The 22,577-nt window shown below is 40.9% G+C and overlaps 1 protein-coding gene across 2 annotated transcripts; it reads right to left on the reverse strand.

The window, feature by feature from the left end:
* Positions 1–1,125: 1,125 nt before the first annotated feature.
* Positions 1,126–21,576, reverse strand: LOC106874208 (DNA replication licensing factor mcm4-A). 2 transcript variants are annotated; one of them, XM_089346031.1, is made up of 18 exons: positions 21,447–21,576; positions 18,645–18,765; positions 17,841–17,873; positions 17,052–17,240; positions 16,061–16,224; positions 15,219–15,416; positions 14,232–14,466; positions 13,320–13,562; positions 12,519–12,753; positions 11,658–11,746; positions 10,863–10,965; positions 8,739–8,915; positions 7,468–7,561; positions 5,608–5,762; positions 5,295–5,412; positions 4,763–5,004; positions 3,773–3,983; positions 1,126–2,950 (listed from the first exon to the last, which is right to left on the reverse strand). In XM_089346031.1, exons 2-18 carry the CDS (start codon positions 18,733–18,735, stop codon positions 2,855–2,857), a joined length of 2,673 nt encoding a protein of 890 aa, XP_089202157.1. In that variant the 5' UTR covers positions 18,736–18,765; positions 21,447–21,576; the 3' UTR covers positions 1,126–2,854. The 2 variants fall into 2 exon arrangements, with proteins under 2 accessions (XP_089202157.1, XP_089202156.1); XM_089346030.1 differs by having other exon boundaries at positions 21,442–21,576.
* Positions 21,577–22,577: the final 1,001 nt, after the last annotated feature.

Raw genomic sequence — 22,577 nt, forward strand, 5'->3', positions numbered from 1 at the left:
AGTATTTAGTTGACATTCCTTTTACAGTTTTTAATTCAGAAACTCTTTTGGGAATTGAACCGATGAGCTTTGTGATTGTCTCTTGTGGAATTTCTGCCCACTTTTCATGCAACAAGCGAAACAATTCATCTTAAGGTTGCCATCAAGCTTTTCGTATAACTCTATCTAGTATGCTCCAAAAATTTTCAATTGGGTTCATGTCAGGAGATTGGCCCAGCCAAGGAAGCTTTTTGATCCCATTTTCAGTCAGCCATTGTTGATTCCTTTTCGCTGTGTGGCATGGAGCCCCATCTTCCATGAATAAAAACTCATTTTTCATTATGTTATCGTGTGGACACATCGGAAGTAGTCCTTGCTTAAGTATTTCAATGTATTTTTTAGAGTTTATGGTTCCAACACATTCGATCAGCTCAGAACGATCATTGCTGGAGACAGCTCCCCATACCGTTACAGAGATACCACCATGTTTCACAGTTGGTTGGACTCGTTTCAAATCAAATTCTTGATTGGGAAGCCTCCAGATCCAAACACGTCCACTGTCTGAAAATAATGAAAATCTGGATACATCTGAGAAAATCACTCTATCCCAAAATGAACTGTATTTTTCTGACATCTCCTCAGCCCATTTCTTTCTTTTCATGATATTAATTGATTGAAGGAGAGGTTTCCTTCTAGCTGCTCATCCATAATACCCAAGCTTATGCAGATATGTAACACACATTCTTGGACTAACTTCTAGCTGTTTTTGCAATATCAGAAGCCTTTGAATGGGGGTTCGTTTTCCACAATTCTCTTCAAACAGCGAAGCTCCCTTTCCGAGAGCCCAGGTCGGCCGGGACGAGAATCTGTTGATTCTTTTCCTTGGCTTTTGAATTGCACTATAATTCTATTGACAGTAGCAAGAGGAATTTGAAGATTTTCGGCAATTTTTCACTGGCTAAGACCAGCCTCAGATTGCCCAACAATACAAGACATTTAAAATACAAGATTTCGTTTTACATGTGATAGAAGCATTTGACATATTTTCTGAAAGGTGACACTTTTAACAAGTCTTTCTCTATGATTATTGTGTGGGATTGTCTAATTTCTACTGTTAAAAGTGGAAGTACAGCAACAACAGATAAATTTGTATTGTTTGATACTCTTTTATTATGATCAAGGAAAAAAGTGCTGTACAAACAGTAAAAAAAAATACATGCAGCTTACAGAAATGGTGCCATAGCTAAGAGAACAGTTCATGACTGGTTTGCAAGATTTAAGAGTGAAAATTTTTATAAAGTCAGGTGTTGAATTTCAGTCAATAATTGTCCCCTAGTAGACTGGCTAAATGAAGCAGTCGAAGGAATATGTTCGGAATTGACCAATTGGTAGAATGCTGTCTTCCTTCAGGAAGAACACTAGACCTTGGTTTCCTTTGAAGAAATATGTCCGGAATATCTCCTTGCAGATCCAACAGAAATTGGTATAGCTAATCTGTCTGGGATATCCTACCACGCACACCATACACCTTCGGATAACCATTGTATTGATCCTTACAAAATTCTGACAATGAGAAGAACTTCAATTCTTCGGAAGACCGCAAAATCCATTTAGAGCAGTTCATGACCAAGGAAGAAGCCAAGTTCTGTGAGTTAAGAATCATGAAGCTGTCTCAAAGTTGGCAAAAGGTAGTGGGAACAAAATGGGACATATGGAGGAGGTACCCAAAAGTAACCAGAAATTTGCTCTGTGGGATAAGCCTGTAGTAGTCTAGTCTTCTGCTGCTAGAAGCCACTTGATGCAACCGTCAGGCATCAGTCTGCCGGCCAGCAGCGTCAGGCGAAGTCAAACTGCCACACGGTGTGCCTTTGTTTTGAACTGCTTCTTCCCTGTTCGTCAATTATTTTGATGCCGGATACGAAGAAACAGCATGTTTCCAAGAATTTCTGTTTCCTGCTGGGGAGAACAGCAACCAAAAACAGTTATCAGGCTTCAAACGGCTTATAAGGACACTGCCGTGAGCAAAACACCAGTTTACGCTATAGGAATGGTCACTTGTCACAATAAAAAACCAACCTTAGTCAGGGCGACCGTCAACTTCCAAAACGAATGGAAACATCATGAGAATTTGTGAACTGATCACGGAGGAACATCGCCAAGTGTGTCTTGGAGCTCCAGCTAACAAATTTTAAGTGAGGAATTGCGAATGTAAAGGGTTACAGCATAATTTGTGATTTGCTTTGCTTATGAAAAATCAAAAGCAATCACGACCCGAAAGAACAGGTGGGAGTTGATTCCAGGCCCTTCTTCAAAGGTTATCACTGGTGATGAAAGCTGGTGCTATGCAATTTGCAGATGTGGAAGAGGTGAAGAAAAAGGCGAAGGCGTTAAAAGGGATCGCTTTTCAAGAGTTCCAGCACTGCTTCCAAATAGTGGGAAATGCATCTGGACTGATGCGTTGCTTCAAGCAAAGAATATTTTGAAGGCAAATATTGCAAATTTCTGGTTTCTTTTAGGAAACCCCTCATATGTGGTTGTCATATGTACAAATATCTAAATATCATTTTATGTATTCTACTTAAAAAATGATACACTTTTGTCCTAACCTAATTATATACAATGAGTGTTCTTACTGGACATAGATAAACGAATGAAGTGTGACTTTACCCAGGACATAAAATAATGGGTTTTTTGATAGGACAAATACAAAGGGAATTTATTATTTTTTTTTTTTATCTGGACATTTTTCTTTTTTTTTCTTTTTGCTCATATTAACAAAAAACCAGTCAATCGTTAATCACAGAAAAATCACTGTTAATGCAAATGAAAAACCTTCAGGAATGCCAAGAAGAACGACGTCTGGAATGGGTGTCTTTTACTGGCAAAGACGTATGAGACGGTTTGTGGCGACCAGGAAGTCTTCGTCTTGTAGGTCTCTGAGGGCATCTTCAAATAGTTCTTTGGTGATAGGCTGAAAAGACAAAAAACAAAATTAAAAAATAATAATAATAATAGAAATTATTACGTTTATGTGTTTGTTTTGCAAAATTCCTGATGTGAAATCATGCTGAAACAGATCTTGCTATATTTGGGGATGATCATTTTTCAGCCTTGCTAAATAAACACAAGCACTATATATTCGTTCTTCACACATTTATTATTATTATTATTATTATGGAGGCAGTGATGTCAAGCCAAGTGAGATCGTAGTTGTGGCCGATGCCAGTGTTTGTTATGTAACTGGCCTATTGAAATCGTAGCCATGGTCAATGCCACTGATGTCTGACCGGCAAATAAAAAAAAAAAGCAGCGTTTGAGCACTGGGCCTCATGGAAGCAGTAACAGGTGACCAAAACCTTTGTGTAGTCCTGTCGAACCAAGTGAGACTGTCGTTGTGGCTGATGTTGGTGTCAGGCCAACAGCACTCGTGCCGGAGGCACGTAAAAGGAGCACTGACTACACTCTCGGAGTGGTTGGCATTAGGAAGGGCATCCAGCTGTAGAAACTCTGCCAAATCAGATCGGAACCCGGTGCAGATCCCTGGCTTACCAGTTTTCAGTCAAACCGTCCAACTCATGCCAACATGGAAAAAAACGGACGTTAAATGACAATGATTATGATGTAAGGAAACAAAACTAAACAAAGAAGGGAGACTGGGGTCAATAGGACAAAGTAAAACCCTTACAATCAGTGCTCCAGCCTGGGCACAGCTCAATAATCGAAATCAGTAAAAAAACTTCTTGTGAAGAGGAAACAAAAAGAACAAAAAACAAAGACAAAGTATATTTCTTACAACTTCTGATCCCTCTCGGAATTCTTCCAGCAGTTTCTGATATTGAAATGTTGGGGTCTTTCCTTTTTCTTTGATGTGCTTCTTCAGGCTCTGTTTGATCTCGTCCCTCCTCTTCCTCGCTGCACCACTGATTCCCGTTGTCAGAATGGAGACGTCTATCTTCCCTGTCGACGGGTCCACTGCTGCTTGTTTCAACGCTTCTTTGTACAACCTGGATTAGGAGAAAGAAAAATAAAAGCTCAACACACACACACATATATATATACACACACACACATGTATATAGATATATACATACACGCATACAAATAATATATGGGCCTCACAGAGGTGAGGTGGCCGAGTTCCTTTTGAGCGTTCAACCTCATGGAGGCAAAGTGGCCAAGTTCCTTTTGAGTGATGGGGGCCTTACAGGGGCAATATCCAAGGCCTTACAGAGGCAATGACCAAGGCCTTACAAGGGCAATGTCCAAGGCCTTACAGAGGCAATGACCAAGGCCTTAGAGGAGCAATGTCCAAGGCCTCACAGTGACAATGTGCAAGGCCTCACAGAGGCAATGTCCAAGGCCTTAGAGGGGCAATGTCCAAGGCCTTACAGAGAAAGGTTCTAAGGGTATCTTGACCATGGGAAACTCTTGTCGCGACGTCCACTCATCAACAGATGCAAAGACAGAAGACAAGATGTTATGCTGGGGGTGGTGATGACGAAAACAATGGCAGTGGTGATGGTGGTGGTAGTGGCACCAGTTGTGGTGTTGGTGAGGATGGTGATGGTGGTGGAGGTAGTTGTGATGACAGTGGTTGTGGTGGGGACGGTGTTGATGACAATGATGGTAGCAGGGGTGGTGGCGCCAATAGTGAGGGTTGCAATGGTAGCAGTGGTGGTGATGATTATGGTAATGGTGGTAGTGGTGGCAATGATGATCAAATTCAGCTATGACAATCAAACCATGACCATCCCTCCAGACAAAATCCCCCTTGCCAACTTACCTCTTTGCTTCTTCAACATCAGGGACTTCCACAACATTGGAGAACCTCATTTTCGCATGTGCCTCGGCCAATCGGATGAGAGACTCCAGTTGTCGAGGGTACGCCGATACCTGGCCACGACAACTCCCCACTTTGCGCATGTCCACATAGCCTTGGATGAAAGACTGGCCAGCCTCCTCGCTAATTTTTGGATCAAAGTAACTCTTGGCGTAAGCGACGTAATCACGTAAAATACCCGTATCCTACAATAAAAAAAGAAAAAGAAAAAATGAGAATACGGTTGGGTGGTTAGAAGCTTGCTTCCCAACCACACGATTCTGGGTTCAGTCCCATTGTGTGGTACCTTGGGCAAGTCTCTTCTACTATAGCCACAGGCCAACAAAAGCCATGTGAGTGGATTTGGTAGACGGAAACTGAAAGAAGCCCGTCGTATAGATATATATATATATATGTGTGTGTGTGCGTGTTTGTCCCCCTAGCAATGCTTGACAACCGGTGCTGGTGTGTTTACGTCCCCATAAGTAGAACTTACCATAACTTCTCCTTCAGTGTCTTCTTTACTCTGGAAGTAGAGGGAGACCAAGTGGGCAGCGAGGCGCCGGTCAAACATCTCGTCTTGAGGGTCAAGGAGGAGGAAGATGAGGTCGAATCTGGAAACAAACAATGAAATACCTGTATTCTTTTCCATGTTTCAGCCATTTGGCAACAGAGAAGATGTGGGGTTGCAGAAAATCTGCCTCAACGAATTTCATGTGACTCATATAAGCATGGCAAAGTGGACATTAAAATAATGAGACAATGATGACGATGATGATGATGGTGTGGAGCAGTCAATGCCAACTGACCTGGAGAGCAAGGTGTGAGGTAACATTATGTTTTCAGTTATGGTCTTATTCTTGTTCCATTGAGATTCCACGGGATTGGCAGCAGCAAGAATCGATGTCCGGGCATTTAGGGTGCAGACAATGCCAGCTTTGGCAATGGATAGCGTTTGTTGTTCCTGAAATAGACAGAGAGAGAGAGAGAGAGAGAGAAAGAGATAAAGAAGGATAAATGAAAGAAAAGGAGAGAGAGAGAGAAAAATAAAAAGGAAAGTTATAAAGATATAAAGGAGAGGAGCAGAAAGATTAAACCCCCATTTCATATAAACCAGACATATGAAGCCTAAATATTCCACCTGTTTTATGATCAACATGGCCAGATCCTGCCTCTCACACCTACCCTACAATGTCATCCTAAAAATAAACAATCACATCATTGAAATCACAACGCTATGAGATAATGCATAATTAATTCAAAAGTCTATTGCTACACCTACAATCTACCAATCACAAGAGCAGTACATTTCTGTGTGTGTGTGTGTGTCTATTCTTTTACGTTTCAGTCGTGACTGCAGCCATGCTGGAGCACCACCTCAAAGGGTTTCTTTAAACCGAAGAAATCAACCCCAATACTTATTCTTTGTAAGCCTAGTACTTCTTCTATTCTATCAGTGTCCTTTGCCGAACTGCCAAGTGACAGGGACATAAACACACCATCTTCAGTTGTCAGGCAATGGTGGGAGGGGAGGACAAACATAGACACACACATAGAAATATAAATATATATATATATGACGGGCTTCTTTCAGTTTCCGTCTACCAAATCCATTCACAAAGCTTAGGGTTATAGTAGAAGACTCTTGCTCAAGGTGACATGGAGTGGGACTGAACCTGGAATCATGCACCTGATAAAGAAGCTTCTTACCACACCTTATATATATATCATCATCATCGTTTAACGTCCGCTTTCCATGCTAGCATGGGTTGGACGATTTGACTGAGGACTGGTGAAACCGGATGGCTACACCAAGCTCCAATCTGATTTGGTAGAGTTTCTACAGCTGGATGCCCTTCCTAACGCCAACCACTCAGAGAGTGTAGTGGGTGCTTTTACGTGTCACCCGCACGAAGGCCAGTCAGGTGGTACTGGCAATGGCCACGCTCAAAATGGTGTATTTTATGTGCCACCCATACAAGAGCCAGTCCAGGGGTACTGGCAACGATCTCGCTCGAAAATCCTTACACATGTCACAGGCACAAGTGCCGGAAAGGCGACGCTGGACACAGGTGCCATCACGATTTCGTTTTCCCCAACAGGTCTTCGCAAGCCAAGTTTCGTGTCCAATGAAGGAGATGACATATATATATATATATATATATATATATATATATAAATTGAGGGAGAGAGATGTAAGAATGAGTATAAAATTGTATCTGCTGCGTCTACAGAGGTTAAGAATGGCAAGGAGGGTCCAGTAGGGTGGGATGAGAATGAGAGGGTCGATTGGCTAGAAATGATTGAGAATCAATGCTTTTAGGTGGTGATAGTTGTTTTGCACGAAGCAGCAGGTCAATGCCTTCTGTGGCCAGGACGGTTTGTAAGGGAGGCAACTCTTGATTTACATTCACATAGAGGTAAAGGGGAAAGAGAGGGCGGGAAGTAAAGGGAGACAAAGAGAGAGCAGAAGGTAAAGGGGAGAGAAGGCAGGAGGCAAAGGAGGAGAGAGGGAGACAAAATGTATAACAAAGACGACGAGAAATAGAGTTGAGAGAGAGAGAGAAAGAAAAAGGTAGACAGGTGTAGAGAGAGGAAGACAGCAGTAATAAGAGAGAGAGAGAGTGAGGGAGGAGAGAGAAGAAGAGTGACCAAGGAGGGGAACTTACCATAACTTCATGAAGTATGGATCTGGTACTATCATTCATTTTGTCAAATTCATCAATACAGCAGACACCGCCATCACTGAGAACTAAAGCACCACTGCAAATAATAATAATAATAATAATAATAATAATAATAAATGCCCTGATGCAGTCCCAGGCAGTGGCTCTCATGGCTTCTGATCTTAACTGATTGGAAGTGTTATCATGTACATTGTTTTGTCTTGGTATAAAAAGATGGTCTACAGCAAATATTCTACTAAATACCACAGATTTGCTAATGCCCTGATGCAGTACCAGGCAATGGCTCTCATGGCTTCTGATCTTAACTGATTGGAAGTGTTATCATGTACATTGTTTTGTCTTGGTATAAAAAGATGGCCTACAGCAAATATTCTACTAAATACCACAGATTTGCTAATGCCCTGATGCAGTACCAGGCAATGGCTCTCATGGCTTCTGATCGTCACTGATTGGAAGTGTTATCATGTACATTGTTTTGTCTTGGTATAAAAAGATGGCCTACAGCAAATATTCTGCTCAATGCCAAAGATTTACTAATCAGTTGTTTGACCGTAACCAGTTGAGCATGTCCCTTATTGGCTGACGATATGTGCATCTCTGATCATGAGCAGAAGTAGTGGGGGAGCATCATAGCCATGTGTTGAGAGGAATTCTTTGGGGTTTGAATAATTCACCTTTGGAAACATGGGTGTTTCATTCATTGTCCTTAAACAAACCTTGTTCAGGGACCTTTGAGCAGGATGGGCTACTCGACCTGAAGAAAATTCTAACTGGGCCCCACTTGCGAGGTCATGTGCTGTTTATCTTGATATGAGATCACCACGTCACGCACGTATGGTTGTGATGCATGTGCCTGGTGTACCCATATCAGACAGGTATAATGGGCTTCGTATATTTTACCCCAGTGTCACTTTGATGGCATGCACTGCTCTCTCACTCAATAATAATAATAATAATAAATGCCCTGATGCAGTACCAGGCAATGGCTCTCATGGCTTCTCATCTTAACTGGTTGGAAGTGTTATCATGTACATTGTTTTGTCTTGGTATAAAAAGATGGCCTACAGCAAATATTCTGCTCAATACCACAGATTTGCTAATGCCCTGATGCAGTACCAGGCAATGGCTCTCATGGCTTCTGATCTTAACTGATTGGAAGTGTTATCATGTACATTGTTTTGTCTTGGTATAAATAAGCATCACCTTTGACAAAGTAATACGAATGCTAAAAGATTTAAACTCTCTCAACTTACGTCTGCAACACAAACTGCTTGGTCTCTGGGTCCCGAGTGATGTAAGCAGTAAGACCAACTGCACTGGATCCTTTCCCGGATGTGTACTGTCCTCGAGGGACCAAATTGTGTACATACTGGAGCAGTTGAGACTTGCTTGTGCCAGGATCACCACACAGAAGGACATTCACTTCAGACCTAAATAAAGAAGTCAGAAACGGATTTTAATGAACACATCTATAGACGTAGGAGTGGCTGTGTGGTAAGCAGCTTGCTAACAAACCAAATTTGGAGGGAGGGATTCAGTCGATTACCTCGACCCCAGTGTGTAACTGGTACTAATTTTATTGACCCTGAAAGAACAAAAGGCGAAGTCGACCTCAATGGAATTTGAACTTGGTACATAAAGACAGACGAAATATCACTTAGCATTTAGCCTGGAGTGCTCACGGTTCTGCAAGCTCACTGCCAAAATTTTGAGGGAGGGGGCCAGTCTATTAGATTGATCCCAGAATGCAACTGGCACCTTATTTATCAACCCCGAAAGGATGAAAGGCAAAGTCGACTTCAGTGGAATTTGAACCGAGAACGTGAAGATGGACAAAATACTGCAAAGCATTTCACCCAGCATGCTAACACCTTTGCCAGCCTGCTGCCTTTTTAATAATAATAATAATAATAATAATAATAATAATAATAAAACAAATGAAATCCAAACTAAAACTAGAACAGCAACGGACCATGATAAAACGATGGCAAGAAAAGCCCCTACATGGTAAATACTGGGCTAAACTAAATGCGAAAGAAATAGACAGAGAAAAATCCCAGCGATGGCTGAGAAGCTCAGGACTCAAAGCAGAGACTGAAGGATTTTTAATTGCTGCACAAGACCAAAGCCTCCCCACCAGAAATTACCAAAAACACATAATGAAAAGAAATATAACAAGTAACTGTAGAATATGTGGAGATCGACAAGAAACAATAAATCATATTATCTCTGGCTGCCCAGTCCTGGCTAAGAAGGAATATATTCACAGACACGACAGAGCTGGGACCTATATACACTGGAAGCTATGCCAACATTATGGAATAGCAACAGAAAAAAGATGGTATAAACACACGCCAGAAAAGGTCACAGAAAACGAGAAAGCAACCATACTCTGGGATATGCCAATACACACAGATAGAGAAATTAAGGCAAATAGACCAGATATAGTTGTCAAAGATCATGAAGGAAAAAAATGCCTTCTAATTGATGTTTCAATACCAGCAGATGACAACGTTTCTCTAAAAGAAATGGAAAAACTTTCAAAATACAAAGACCTGGAAATAGAGATAACTCGAATGTGGAATCTAAAAACAGAAACAATTCCTATCATAGTAGGTGCCTTAGGTATAATAAAAAAATATTCAGACAAATACATAACAAAAACACCAGGACTTACAAATATATATAACATACAGAAAATTGCACTACTGGGTACTGCACACATTCTACGCAAAACACTTTCAATACAGTAAACATAAGAGCACCACAGCAAACCACAGCACATACCCAAGGCGCACAGAGCTGCGCTCGGTAGTGAAGTGAAAGCACGTTATAAAAATAAAACTACTGAATAATAATAATAATAATACTGATAATAATAATAATAATAATGATAATGATAATGATAATAATAATAATAATAATAATAATAATAATAATAATAATAATAATGATAATAATAATAATAATAATAATAATAATAATAATAATAATAATAATAATAATGATAATAATAATAATGATAATAATAATAATAATAATAATAATAATAATAATAATAATAATGATAATAATAATAATAATAATAATAATAATAATAATAATAATAATGATAATAATAATAATAATAATAATAATAATAATAATAATAATAGGTTCAAATTTTGACATAAGGCCAGGTGAATTTGATTACGTTGGCCAACCCTGCCCTGCACCTGAGTGGTACTTTTGTTTTATTAATCCCGAAAGGATGAAAGGCGAAGTCGGCCATGGTAGGATTTGAACTCAGAACGCTGGGGAAAAAAATAATGCAAGGCATTTCGTCCTCCCCTGCCCACAGTCCACCTTTCAACAACAAGAGCCAAACAAGAACCTACCTGAATTTGCCACGGCCAGTGTTTATGAAGTCTTTTTCGGCACCGCCAAATAACTGCATCAATATTCCCTTTTTGATGTCTTCGTTTTCATAAATACTTGGAGCTGAATAATAATAATAATAATAATAATAATAATAATAATAATAATAATAAGGAAAGCATACACAGTATATGACACAAGAAAAACAGAATAATAATAATAATCCTTTCTACCCTTTTGGAGGAGAGGCTAAGTCGATTACATCGACCCCAGTGTGTAAAAGGTACTTAATTTATTGACCCCGAAAGGATGAAAGGTAAAGTCGACCTTGGTGGAATTTGAACTCAGAACGTCTTTAAGGCAGACGAAATACTGACAATGATATTGGTTTTTCCTTTATTTGTCACAAACACAGTATACATTGCAATATTTTACAAAAAAAAAAAACATTCTGTGAAGGGAATCGGGGAAATAAAATATATTTTGGCTTTAGGAAGGGCATCCAGCTGTAGAAACTCTGCCAAATCAGATTGGAGCCTGGTACAGCCTCCTGGTTTCACCAGTCCTCAGTCAAATCGTCCAACCCATGTTGGCATGGAAAGCGGACGTTAAATGATGACGATGATGATGATGATGTAAAAGAAAAAAAAAAAAAAAGAAGTCATCGAACTTGCTCCAATATGGGGCTGCGTTTTTCCATCCTGAGACAAGACCAGAAGATCCACCCACCGACAGAAAAAGATGGACAAGTAGAAATATCGAAAAGTTTGGAGACGTAGGGAGGTGAAAGATAAGGAAATATATTTCAGTCTTACCGATAGCTTCGGCCAAGCGTTCGTAAATATCAGGAGTTTCGGAGAGTCTCTTTAATTCTTCAATCCTCGTATCACTCAAACCAAATTTGCTACAAAAAACAGACAGAGAGGAAAGGGTATATAATATCGATCTCATACGGATACATCTGTAATGAGTTACACATGCCATATCAGTTAAAACTTGTAATAAATTCCTTCTTTAATATGACTCCACTATCAACTGGGCCATTGCGCCTTCACATAATATATATATATATATATTGAGGTCGTTGCCCGTGCCACTGGACTGGCTCCTGTGCTGGTGGCATGTAAAATACATCATTTTGAGCGTGGCCATTGCCAGTACCGCCAGAGTGGCCCTCGTGCCAGTGGTACGTAAAAGCACCTACTACACTCTCTGAGTGGTTGGCGTTAGGAAGGGCATCCAGCTGTAGAAACTCTGCCAAATTAGATTGGAGCCTAGTGTAGCCATCCGGTTTCACCAGTCCTCAGTCAAATCGTCCAACCCATGCTAGCATGGAAAGCGGACGTTAAACGATGATGATGATGATGATGATGATATATATATACACACACATTTATATATGCCTAAAAGTGAGTGTTTGTTTATGTTTGTGTCTGCTTGTCTTGACAAAACGTAATATTTGTAAACGAGTGTCCCTGTAATACCAGTGTCATTTATTCCAATATTCTTCAAACCCACAGGGGAATATTACCTTGCTTGGAAACGGGTGTGGTTTGGTGACAAGAAGGGTATCAGGTCATGGAAAATCCACCTCAAACTCCACCCGACCCTCGCTAACATGAAACAAGCAGACATTAAAACAATGTTGATGCGATGAAAGCCTAAAAAAATCTCACCTTTTATCTCCGCCATCCATGTGCAGTCTTTTGGTGTCAACGGTTCGAAAGTGGACAATGTCTATGTGTGTCTTGTAGATGGCCTTAATGTTGCTCTGACGTGGGTTGACACGGCGTGGCATGGCACGGTAGATGCCAGTCACCGTGATGCGATCTCCAGGCTGGACTTTGTCAATGAGGTCATTGTAGGCGTAGAGTAATATGGTGTGCGGCGTCTGACCTCGTGGCATGTCCTCTGGAAAACATAAATAGATGGGAAGATAGAAAGATAGACAGACAAGGAGGGAGACATAGTTGTGTAGGCAGATGAATGTATAGGCGCAGGAGTGGCTGTGTGGTAAGTAGCTTGCTTACCAACCACATGGTTCCGGGTTCAGTCCCACTGCGTGGCACCTTGGGCAAGTGTCTTCTACTATAGCCTCGGGCCGACCAAAGCCTTGTGAGTGGATTTGGTAGATGGAAACTGAAAGAAGCCCGTCGTATATATGTGTTTGTCCCCTTCCCCCACCATCGCTTGGCAACCGATGCCGGTGTGTTTACGTCCCCGTAACTTAGCAGTTCGGCAAAAAGAGACCGATAGAATAAGTACTAGGCTTACAAAGAATAAGTCCTGGGGTCGATTTGATTCTACTAAAGGCAGTGCTCCAGCATGGCCGCAGTCAAACGGCTGAAACTCACAACGTAGCGGCAGACGAAATACCGCTGAGCATTTCGCCTGGCGTGCTAACGTTTCTGTCACGTGTCCACAGTGGACAAAGTTGAATGGAGCAGAAATTCATCCAAAGTTGAGCAGGCACTTACCTGGAGATTCTTGAAGTTTGATCATCTGTTTGTCTGAGAAATGTGAACGGTTGTGCACCAGGGCGAAGGAATGCTTTGACTCGCAGTCGGTACAGCGGTTGGGTTCAGCAATACGACCTCGGTCGATCTCAACAGATGTACCATTTCCGCAGATGTTGCATTTGAAGAAAGCTTCCCTCATTTCTGGGATCAGCGAAGACATACGGATCACCATGCCGGATATGGTGACCAACATGTCGATATCTGAAAAGAGGAAAGAAAATAAGGGGGGGGGGGTCAGTGAGTGTAAGTAAGGGGCCAGAGAGCATGGCTGAGTGTGAGTGAGAGAGCATGGGCAAGTGTGAGCAAGGGCCAGAGAGCACGGGCGAGTTTGAGCAAGGGCCAGAGAGCACAGGTGAGTGTGAGTGAGGATTAGAGGGCACAGGAAAGTGTGACAAGGGCCAGGGCTGGTATGCATGAAGGTCAGCAAATGTGAGTAATGGCTAGTGAGGGCCAGGACCAGTGACACAGTGTGAGTGAGACTAGTGTCACCACTCCAGCATTACCTCAACCACACCACACTATACCAAATACAACCATACTACTACACCAACACTACACTACACTACTAACACACCACCTTTATAGTGCACCAATATACACACCCACACTACACCAGACCACCACTATAACCACACTGTACTATATTATCACACCACACTACATAACAAAAGCATCACAACCCAACACCATGCAACACTAAATCCCACCACAGCACAACACATCACAGACCAAACATCACAACACCACATCCCTTCACATGACAGGCCACACAGCAAACATTACAACACCAAGCTACACATCATAAGACCTCACAACACCACCACCACCACCACCACCACCGACTAAAGGCCAGCCCATTTCGAAACCCACCTTCTGGGTTCAAAGACCTCATATACTTGGTCTTTTCAGCATTGTATGGTCGGACCTGGATCTGATGTTCAAGAATTGTGTCTGGGAATCTTTCAAAGAACATCTCGTTGATGGCCATGTCACAGATCGGCACCACTTCCTGGGGGTAGCAGATCATCTGCCGGTAGAAGTCGGCGTCGAATTTCTTGAGGTGAGCGCAGTTGATGCAGAGGAATGGGTCACCAGAAACACCAATCTGGAACGGGATCAGAAGGACAGAAGTCAGCAATCGGCATAGTTTATTGCACAAATGGAACGATGGTGAGGCACAGAACATTTCTGTGTGTGTGGGTGTGATTTTGCATCACTGGATGATTTATTGTGTGTGTGATTGTGTATGACGGGTACGTGTGCATGAGGGAGAGTGTGAGTATGAGGGAGTGTGTGTGTGTGAATGAGAGAGTGTGTGCATGTGTGTGTTTAACCCTTTAGCATTCAGATTACCCTGTCAAATGTAAAGCCTGTTTAATTATTGTTTCAAATTAATTGTACAGCATCTTGAAACTCTGAGATTTTGATGGTGTCCCTGTTTATTTTTAGAATGACTTTGTAGGGTAGGTGTGAGAGGTCAGAGCTGGCTGGTTTGAGCATAAAACAGGAAGACAATTTTGGCCTGATATGGCCGGTTTAAACACTAAAGGGTTTAATTTTTCACTTGTTTCAGTTATTTGACTGTGGCCATGTTGGATCACTACCTCAAAGGGTTTTTAGTTGAATAAATCAACCATAGCAGTCTATTTTTTAAAGTCTAGTACTTATGCTGTCAGTCTCTTTTGCTGAAGCGCTAGGTTACAGAGACAAGTAATAGATAAAGGACATTCACTTTGTGTTACAATACTTTATCAATGTATAAAAAAGGGTAAACAAAGAGGCTGTCTGTGTCCAGCTGAAAATTAGCAAAAGCATAGCATATCTTAGTTTGTGAGTGAAGGCTATGGTTGTACATACTTCTTGCAGTCGTTGCAAATAATATGGCTTTTTCGGGTCAATTCCATCGAAGACCTCATCTTCAGCAACATCCTCATCCATATAACGACACACAAAACGCTTAAGCTTCTCCTTGCAATGGTTTATAACAACATCCGTGCCCCATATCACCATCTGGGGGCCATAAGCACTGATTTCACTGCTTGGGACTCCACCATCCTGAACAGAAGAGAAAAAAAGAAATTGAGGTTTTAATTAAATTATGTACACACATAATATAGAAACAAGCAGCTACAAACAGATATTTATGGACATATTGGTACACAGATGAAGAAAGACTGAGTATAGATAGATATTTAACGTATTATAGCATCTCATAAAGCGAGATTTCTATACAGCTTTTCTGCAAAATAGGGGTAGCTTATCCTGTTCAGGCTATGTTAATAGCATTATCCTGCGTTTGAGAATTTAAAAATCACTTCTTTAACTTTCTAAGACATCTCAACGCTTCTAAAAGCAAACTTTGTTTGTTTGTTTACGTTCACCATAATTTGAATGTAATATATATATATCACAATTTAGGTTAGTTGAAATATGTTTTGTCACATATTTCAATTGCTGAAGGCAAATACACAGCAGTTAATGCGGAAAAAAAATCTCTTATGGTAAAATGGCATGAAAACACCCCATTTGTTCAGTGTCGCCCTCTCTCGGGAATCTCAGACATCGATGTTTCGAGTTTATTGACTCTTGTCGATGAGATGGACCTAAAAGTAGCAAATCAGAATGAATTGAATAGTGTGTGTGTGTGAGCATACAAGGAACTAGCCAAGTTCTAATGGTAAATACAAAAGCCAACTGACCACAGCATCCGAACCACCAATGTCCACTTGTTTCATTCTGCGGTCACTTCGAATGTCTGACCGATGACGTATGGGGGTGCTTCCAAGTCCAGGTGTCTTAGGGGTGGCTGGGAAACCATAGTTCACAGGAGACCACAAGTCCAGCTCACTAGTATTGAAGCCACCTAGAAAAATTAAATAAGCATATATATATATACACACACACACACACACATTATACATACACTGAAGCAATGAAAATTATACATGTACCCCAAGCAATCACATACACACACAGACAACGAAAATATATACACACCTTATCAAATTATATTCACCTCAGTAAGCACATTATATATCCACACAATCAATTTCAGATATATACACATCTAGGCAATCAATATATATATATACACCCAATCAATTCATATACACAGTCAATCCAAGTTTAACACACATTTAAGCAATCACACACACACACACACACATATATATATATATATATATATAGGCACAAGCATGGCTGTGTGGTAGAAAGCTTGCTTCCTAACAACATGGTCCTGGGTTCGGTCCCACCCATGGCACCTTCAGCACTTGTCTTCTACTATAGCCACTGGCCTACCAAAGCCTTGTGAGTGGATTTGGCAGATGGAACTAAAACAAGCCCATCGTATGTGTGTGTGTGTGTACATATATATATGTCTGTTAGGCCACGCTCGAAATGGTGTATGTTACGTGCCACCTGTAGAGGAGCCAATCCAGTGGTACTGACAACGATCTCACCCGAATGTCTTTTCACGTGACACTGGCACAAGTGCCGCCAGGGAGGCGACTTTGGTATATATATATATATATATGCATGTATCCAAGCAACCACATTATACACTCACACAAACAAGGAATCATATAGTAAGCATCCAATCATATTATACATACATACTCAGATATAGCAATATAGACACATTTAGGGGGAAAAAAAAAAGCTTTTGAGGTGAAAACCCAAACTATTCACCTGTTCGGATATTGGCAGGACTTGATGTGAAAGATATATCGGGTTCACCGCCAGCATTTCCAGCAGCTGGATGTGGTGAGGAAGATGAAGGAAGGGGAATTAGGTCCTCAGCAGGTGATGCATCCAGACGACGTCTCCGAGCAGAACGGGGTGTTTCATCACCCTGCTTCCTCTTCTGTCCGCTTTTGGCTAGAAAAAAAGAAAAAGAAAAATATACTTTAAAAATTTTCATAATTTTAACAATTCAGCATTTAAACTGGCCCAAATACTCTAGGTTTTATTTTCAAACTGGCCATATCTGACCTCTCATACCTATATGTATGTGTGTCTATGTGCCCCAGTACAGCCATGGTCCAATGACTAAAACATGTGTGTGCATGCACACACACACACAGAGAAAGAGATAATGGTGCAAATAAACAAAGGAAACAGCTTGGGATATATATATATATACATACATGTAAATAGAGAGAAAGCTAACACTGAAAATTGTCAGATGAATATTCAAGTGAGCACCATCTGAGTGTGACCATTGCCAGAACAGCTGTTTCGCTTCCGTGCCGGTGGCACGTAAATAGCACCATTTGAGCGTGATCGTTACCAGCATCGCCTTACTGACACTTGAGCTAATTAATAACCACCACCACCACCACTCCCATCCCTAATCTACATGGTTGTGTGACCAGCTAGAAATAGCAGCCAAATACCCACTGAAATCAAAAGCTAAACCGGTCCTCATTGACCCTACCACTATCACCCACAAAAGCATGAAGACTGCAATATACTCACGTGTGGCAGCATTGGGGTTGGGCGACTTCGAAGCTGAAAAATTATGGGAAATAGAATTAAAAGATAAATAACAAGAATAAGATTGTTTTAAGAATATCTAAATTTATCAAATGGATACGGTATACTAGGCGCAGGTGGGGTTGTTTGCTTCTTAATGATATGGTTGGAGTTCAATCCTACTGTGTGGCACCTTAAGAGGTTTTGAATGCTTAAAGCCTTAAATGGATCTGGGAGATGGAAACTGTAAGAACCCTATACATGTACACACACACACATATATATATATATATATATGTGTGTGTGTGTGTGTGTGTGTGTGTGTGTTTTCCTGTCCGCCACTACATTCCTCCATGGTACAAATTTAATTTGTGGCCCGTGGGAAGAGCCATTTTAACGATGCGTCCTGCCGTAACTCTTCAAAACGCCTGTGTTAGAATGGGGGTAGCTGATGAAGGAAAATGTTCTCTGTGGCCTGTGTGTTTTCTATACTCTGGTTATTATTATTTTTTTTGTCTACGTTTTGTTTGCAACATCCTGTACCCAGCTATGCACCTATATATACAGGTAGACGTAGGTATGCACATACTTGTACGTATATATGCATATACTCATTTATCATTTATTTTATATATATATATAATGTATGTGTATATACATGTGTGTGTGTATATATGTATAGTTTAATACACTTGCCCCGAGTGCCACGCGAAGGGACTGAAATTGGAACCATGTGGCTTAGAAACAAACTTTTCAATACCACAGCCACAGCTACACCTACATCACAGAAATATAACAGTTACTCACGCGTTGCCATTCCCTCCTCAGGGCTGTTAGGTTCCTGGCTTCGACCCCTCCTGCTCCGTTGCGATCCTGGGGTACTGGTGGGTGAAGACATAATCTATCTTTATCGGTTTGGCTGGAGAATCTAGAAATATAGCGACAGGACATGCAACATCAAAGAAATAGTCATATACGTGTGTATAGGAGTTAGGGTGTATTAACAAAGAAAGGGCTTGGAAGGTGACCTTTGTAAAAAAAAAAGGGGGGGGGGGAAATCCTAAGTAGAAACAGTACAGTACTCTTTTACTTGTTTCAGTCATTTGACTGTGGCCATGCTGGAGCACCGCCTTTAGTTGAGCAAATCGACCCCAGGACTTATTCTTTGTGAGCCTAGTACTTATTCTATTGGTCTATTTTGCCGAACCACTAAGTTACGGGGACGTAAACACACCAGCATCAGTTGTGAAGCAATGCTAGGGGGACAAACACAGACACACACACATATATACGACGGGCTTCTTTCAGTTTCCGTCTACCAAATCCACTCACAAGGCTTTGGTCGGCCCGAGGCTATAGTAGAAGACACTTGCCCAAGGTGCCACGCAGTGGGACTGAACCCTAAACACCGGATGTGCGTATTCTTTACCATCTCCATCTCTTTTGCCGAACCGCTAATGCTTCAGATACATACATAAACAGGCTTCTTTCAGTTTCTGTCTACCAAATCCACTCACAAAAGATTTGATCGGCCCAAGGACACAGTGAATGCTCTACAGCGGGACTGAATATAAACCCGCACGGCTGGGAAGCCAGCTTCTTGACCACACAGCCATGCCTGGTGCTCGACAGATCTATTTCCACACAACCCTTATTACAAGACACGAGACTCCCTTCCCGTTTCATAAATTCAAATTTCCAAAGAGCTAAAGATACTTCTTTCGTCTGACGTATTGAGAGTTGTCTCCCCTTAGCAGCTTCCACCCGGTTTACGGTAAACTCACATACACATATATATACGATGGGTTTCTTTCAGTTTCCATCTACCAAATCCACTCACAAGGCCTTAGTCGGCCCGAGGCTATAGTAGAAGATTTATTCGACTAAAAATTCTCCAAGGGCATTAGACATCTGGTTCCGGTACTATTCAAGAGTGGTTCCGGTGCGCGCACTCGCGCTAGCTAGTCGATCAGATCCTAAACAAAGTAAATATTTTTTTTTTGTGTTGAATCTTCCCCCATCTTACTCTTAAAACGTCGTTTTACGTTTTTCCAGGGTGTATTTTGGTGCCACATCTATTTCTGCACATGATGCGCACTCGCGCTACGTAGTCGTAGGATCGACCAGTCACGACTCACGAGTTGAATAGTAGTACCTTTGGTTGCTATTTCTAGCAGGTTCAGCGATCGCGTAAAGCTAAATCTTGCATAAGAACAAGGCTACAAGTTTAGGTGGCATCGCTTCTGTCTGTATCCACTTCGTTGTCTGAAGCTTTTTAGCACCACAAGAATGGACGGGTAAAGACAAAAATAAATCACAACACGACATTAACTTCGTGTAAGTTGAACAATGTGAAATGCAAGAGAAAGAGATTCAGTTGTTTCTTGCAATACATCTAAAGTAAAATTTTATTAAGCGGTCCTTAAAATACTATTGTGGGTCCCAATCTTACTCATTTGTTACATGAACCCCCAAAAATCTTATATGGACCCAGGTTGAGAAGCACTGAACCATCCCAAATTATATAAGCTCTTTTTTTGTTATTTCTTTCTTTTTCAGGTATGAGATATGAGATGAGTTTGGCTGCTATTTCTACGAGCCTTTCAGAAAGGGTAGATTCCAATTTAACCAGTACTGCTAGCAGAGATTACCTTTTTTTTTTTTTTTGCCTCCAGTTAATATTCTGCTAGGTTTAAATATCATAATAGGTGAATCGTTGCGTAGATGTAAGCTTGAGTTTGATAGAATTGTTGATGTCATTGAATTTCTAATTACTTAACCAGTATTTCTTTTAGCCTCCTAAGAATAAACAGACGGAAGGCAAAAACTACCCATAACATGTTCTAAACAATGGAGGAATTCCGCCTAAACAACATCTGTGATAACATTAGAAATCTGCAGAAATTATCCAACAAATCTTATGTTTTTTTTTTCAGATAGTGGAGTGCAACTTAAGAGGTTTAGTTGCTATTTCTACAAGGAGTAGCGATCGGGTAGAGATAACCTTGCATAGACATAAGACTAGAAGTTTAAGCTGGGTCCATTTTGTTATTTGACTAGTTACTATCTTAGCATCCCGTGGACGAACGGACGACAGTGCCGACTTACGGCACAGGGACAACGGGCATCTGCCCAGGGACCTCACAGGTCTAGGGACTTAGTTCTGTGATCTGCTGTCAAAAAATAAATACAGCCCAGAGCATTGTTTCACAGGAGTCCTGTAATGCTACCGACACGGTCCCGATCGATGGAAGGCACCAATTATCCAACAAGTCCTTTTGTTTATCCAAATGAAGTGTGACTTAAGACATTTGGTTGCTATTTCTAGCAGGTCTAACGATCGTGAACGGCAACTTAACGTATGCACAAGGCAATCAACTTAGACAGCTAGGGGTCTTTGTGTCTGTCTCATTGCCCGATCAATTTTTGATTTTAGTATCCCGGGGATGAATGGATAAGGAGACAAAAACTAATAGCCCAGAGTAGGGTCTAACGATAATAAATGCTGGTAAATCACAACAGAAATAGTAATATCCACAACAAAAAGAAAATCACACATTCATATTATGAAAGACATCGTCAACATAGATTTTAAGATAAATACCTTACACAGTTTAGTCGGATTCACAAGAATAGGATCCCGATTAAGTGATCAAACGACAGATGATTCGTTGTAAATTCGAAGAAATTTAAGGCTGACTACAACAAACTATTTAAACCGCGCGAAAATTCACATGCCACGTGACCAAGAAAACCGCGCGAAAAGTTGTACATTGCATGTCGCTTACATTATCTCCCCCTTCCTTTGTCTCTCTATCTTTCTTTCTTTCTTTTTCTCACACTCCCGCACTTTTCCTCCTTCCCTTTCAAACGTCTCTTTGCCTCCCCTTTGCTTAATTCTTTTCTTTCTTCCCTCTTTATAGATAGATATGTTTCTTTATTAGCCACACAGGGCTCAACATAGAGGGGACAAAATACAAATGTAGAGTTTTTCTTTTCGATGGGGACGAAAATAAAGTAAAAATTAAAATGGGGATAACGATGAAAAGGCATCGAGAAAACGTTTGGGGTATGTACAAAAAAAAAAAAAAAATATTACAAAAATTTCCCAATAAATAGGGAGGTTATCCGTGGAGAGAAAAACCTACGGAAAAGACCACGGTAACCTCGGTCCTTAGTGTCACAATTTTTTAAATAAAATTTCTTTTATTTATGCAAGAAACGTAAGTAACTCTCTGTTTACAAAATTTTAAAACGTAGATAGATAGATAGATAGATATCTTTTTATTATAGCCACACAGGGCTAAATACAGAAAATGGACAAATTACAAAGTAGAGCTTTTCTTGGGGGGGGGGGGTGATAATTTGGATCAAAAGGGATCGCGGGAAGAAAAAAAAAACGTGGGGGGGGGGGCGATCAATAGGGATCGTGTATCACAGTCGATGTAAAAACGGGGAACAGATTAGGTTTATCCGTGGAGAGAAAAGCCTACGGAAAAGACCACGGTCACCTCAGGCTTCTTTTTTTTTTTTAAAGGTACATGAAAGTAAGTACCTTTTGTCTCTTTTTGTTACAAGTCTATGCTTAAAATCGTGTCGTCTTTCATTCTTACCACATTTACCCATTTTTTATTGAAACTTTCATTCGACAACACCTTCCTCTCTATCCTCATCCTCCTTTTCAAGTGGTACTTGAAAAAGTTGACGAGGGACTGACCAGAGAGGAAAGTGTTTGTTTGT

Source organism: Octopus bimaculoides, chromosome 30 (genome assembly GCF_046866305.1).
Source record: "Octopus bimaculoides isolate indiv1 chromosome 30, ASM4686630v1, whole genome shotgun sequence".
Lineage (NCBI taxonomy): Eukaryota > Metazoa > Mollusca > Cephalopoda > Octopoda > Octopodidae > Octopus > Octopus bimaculoides.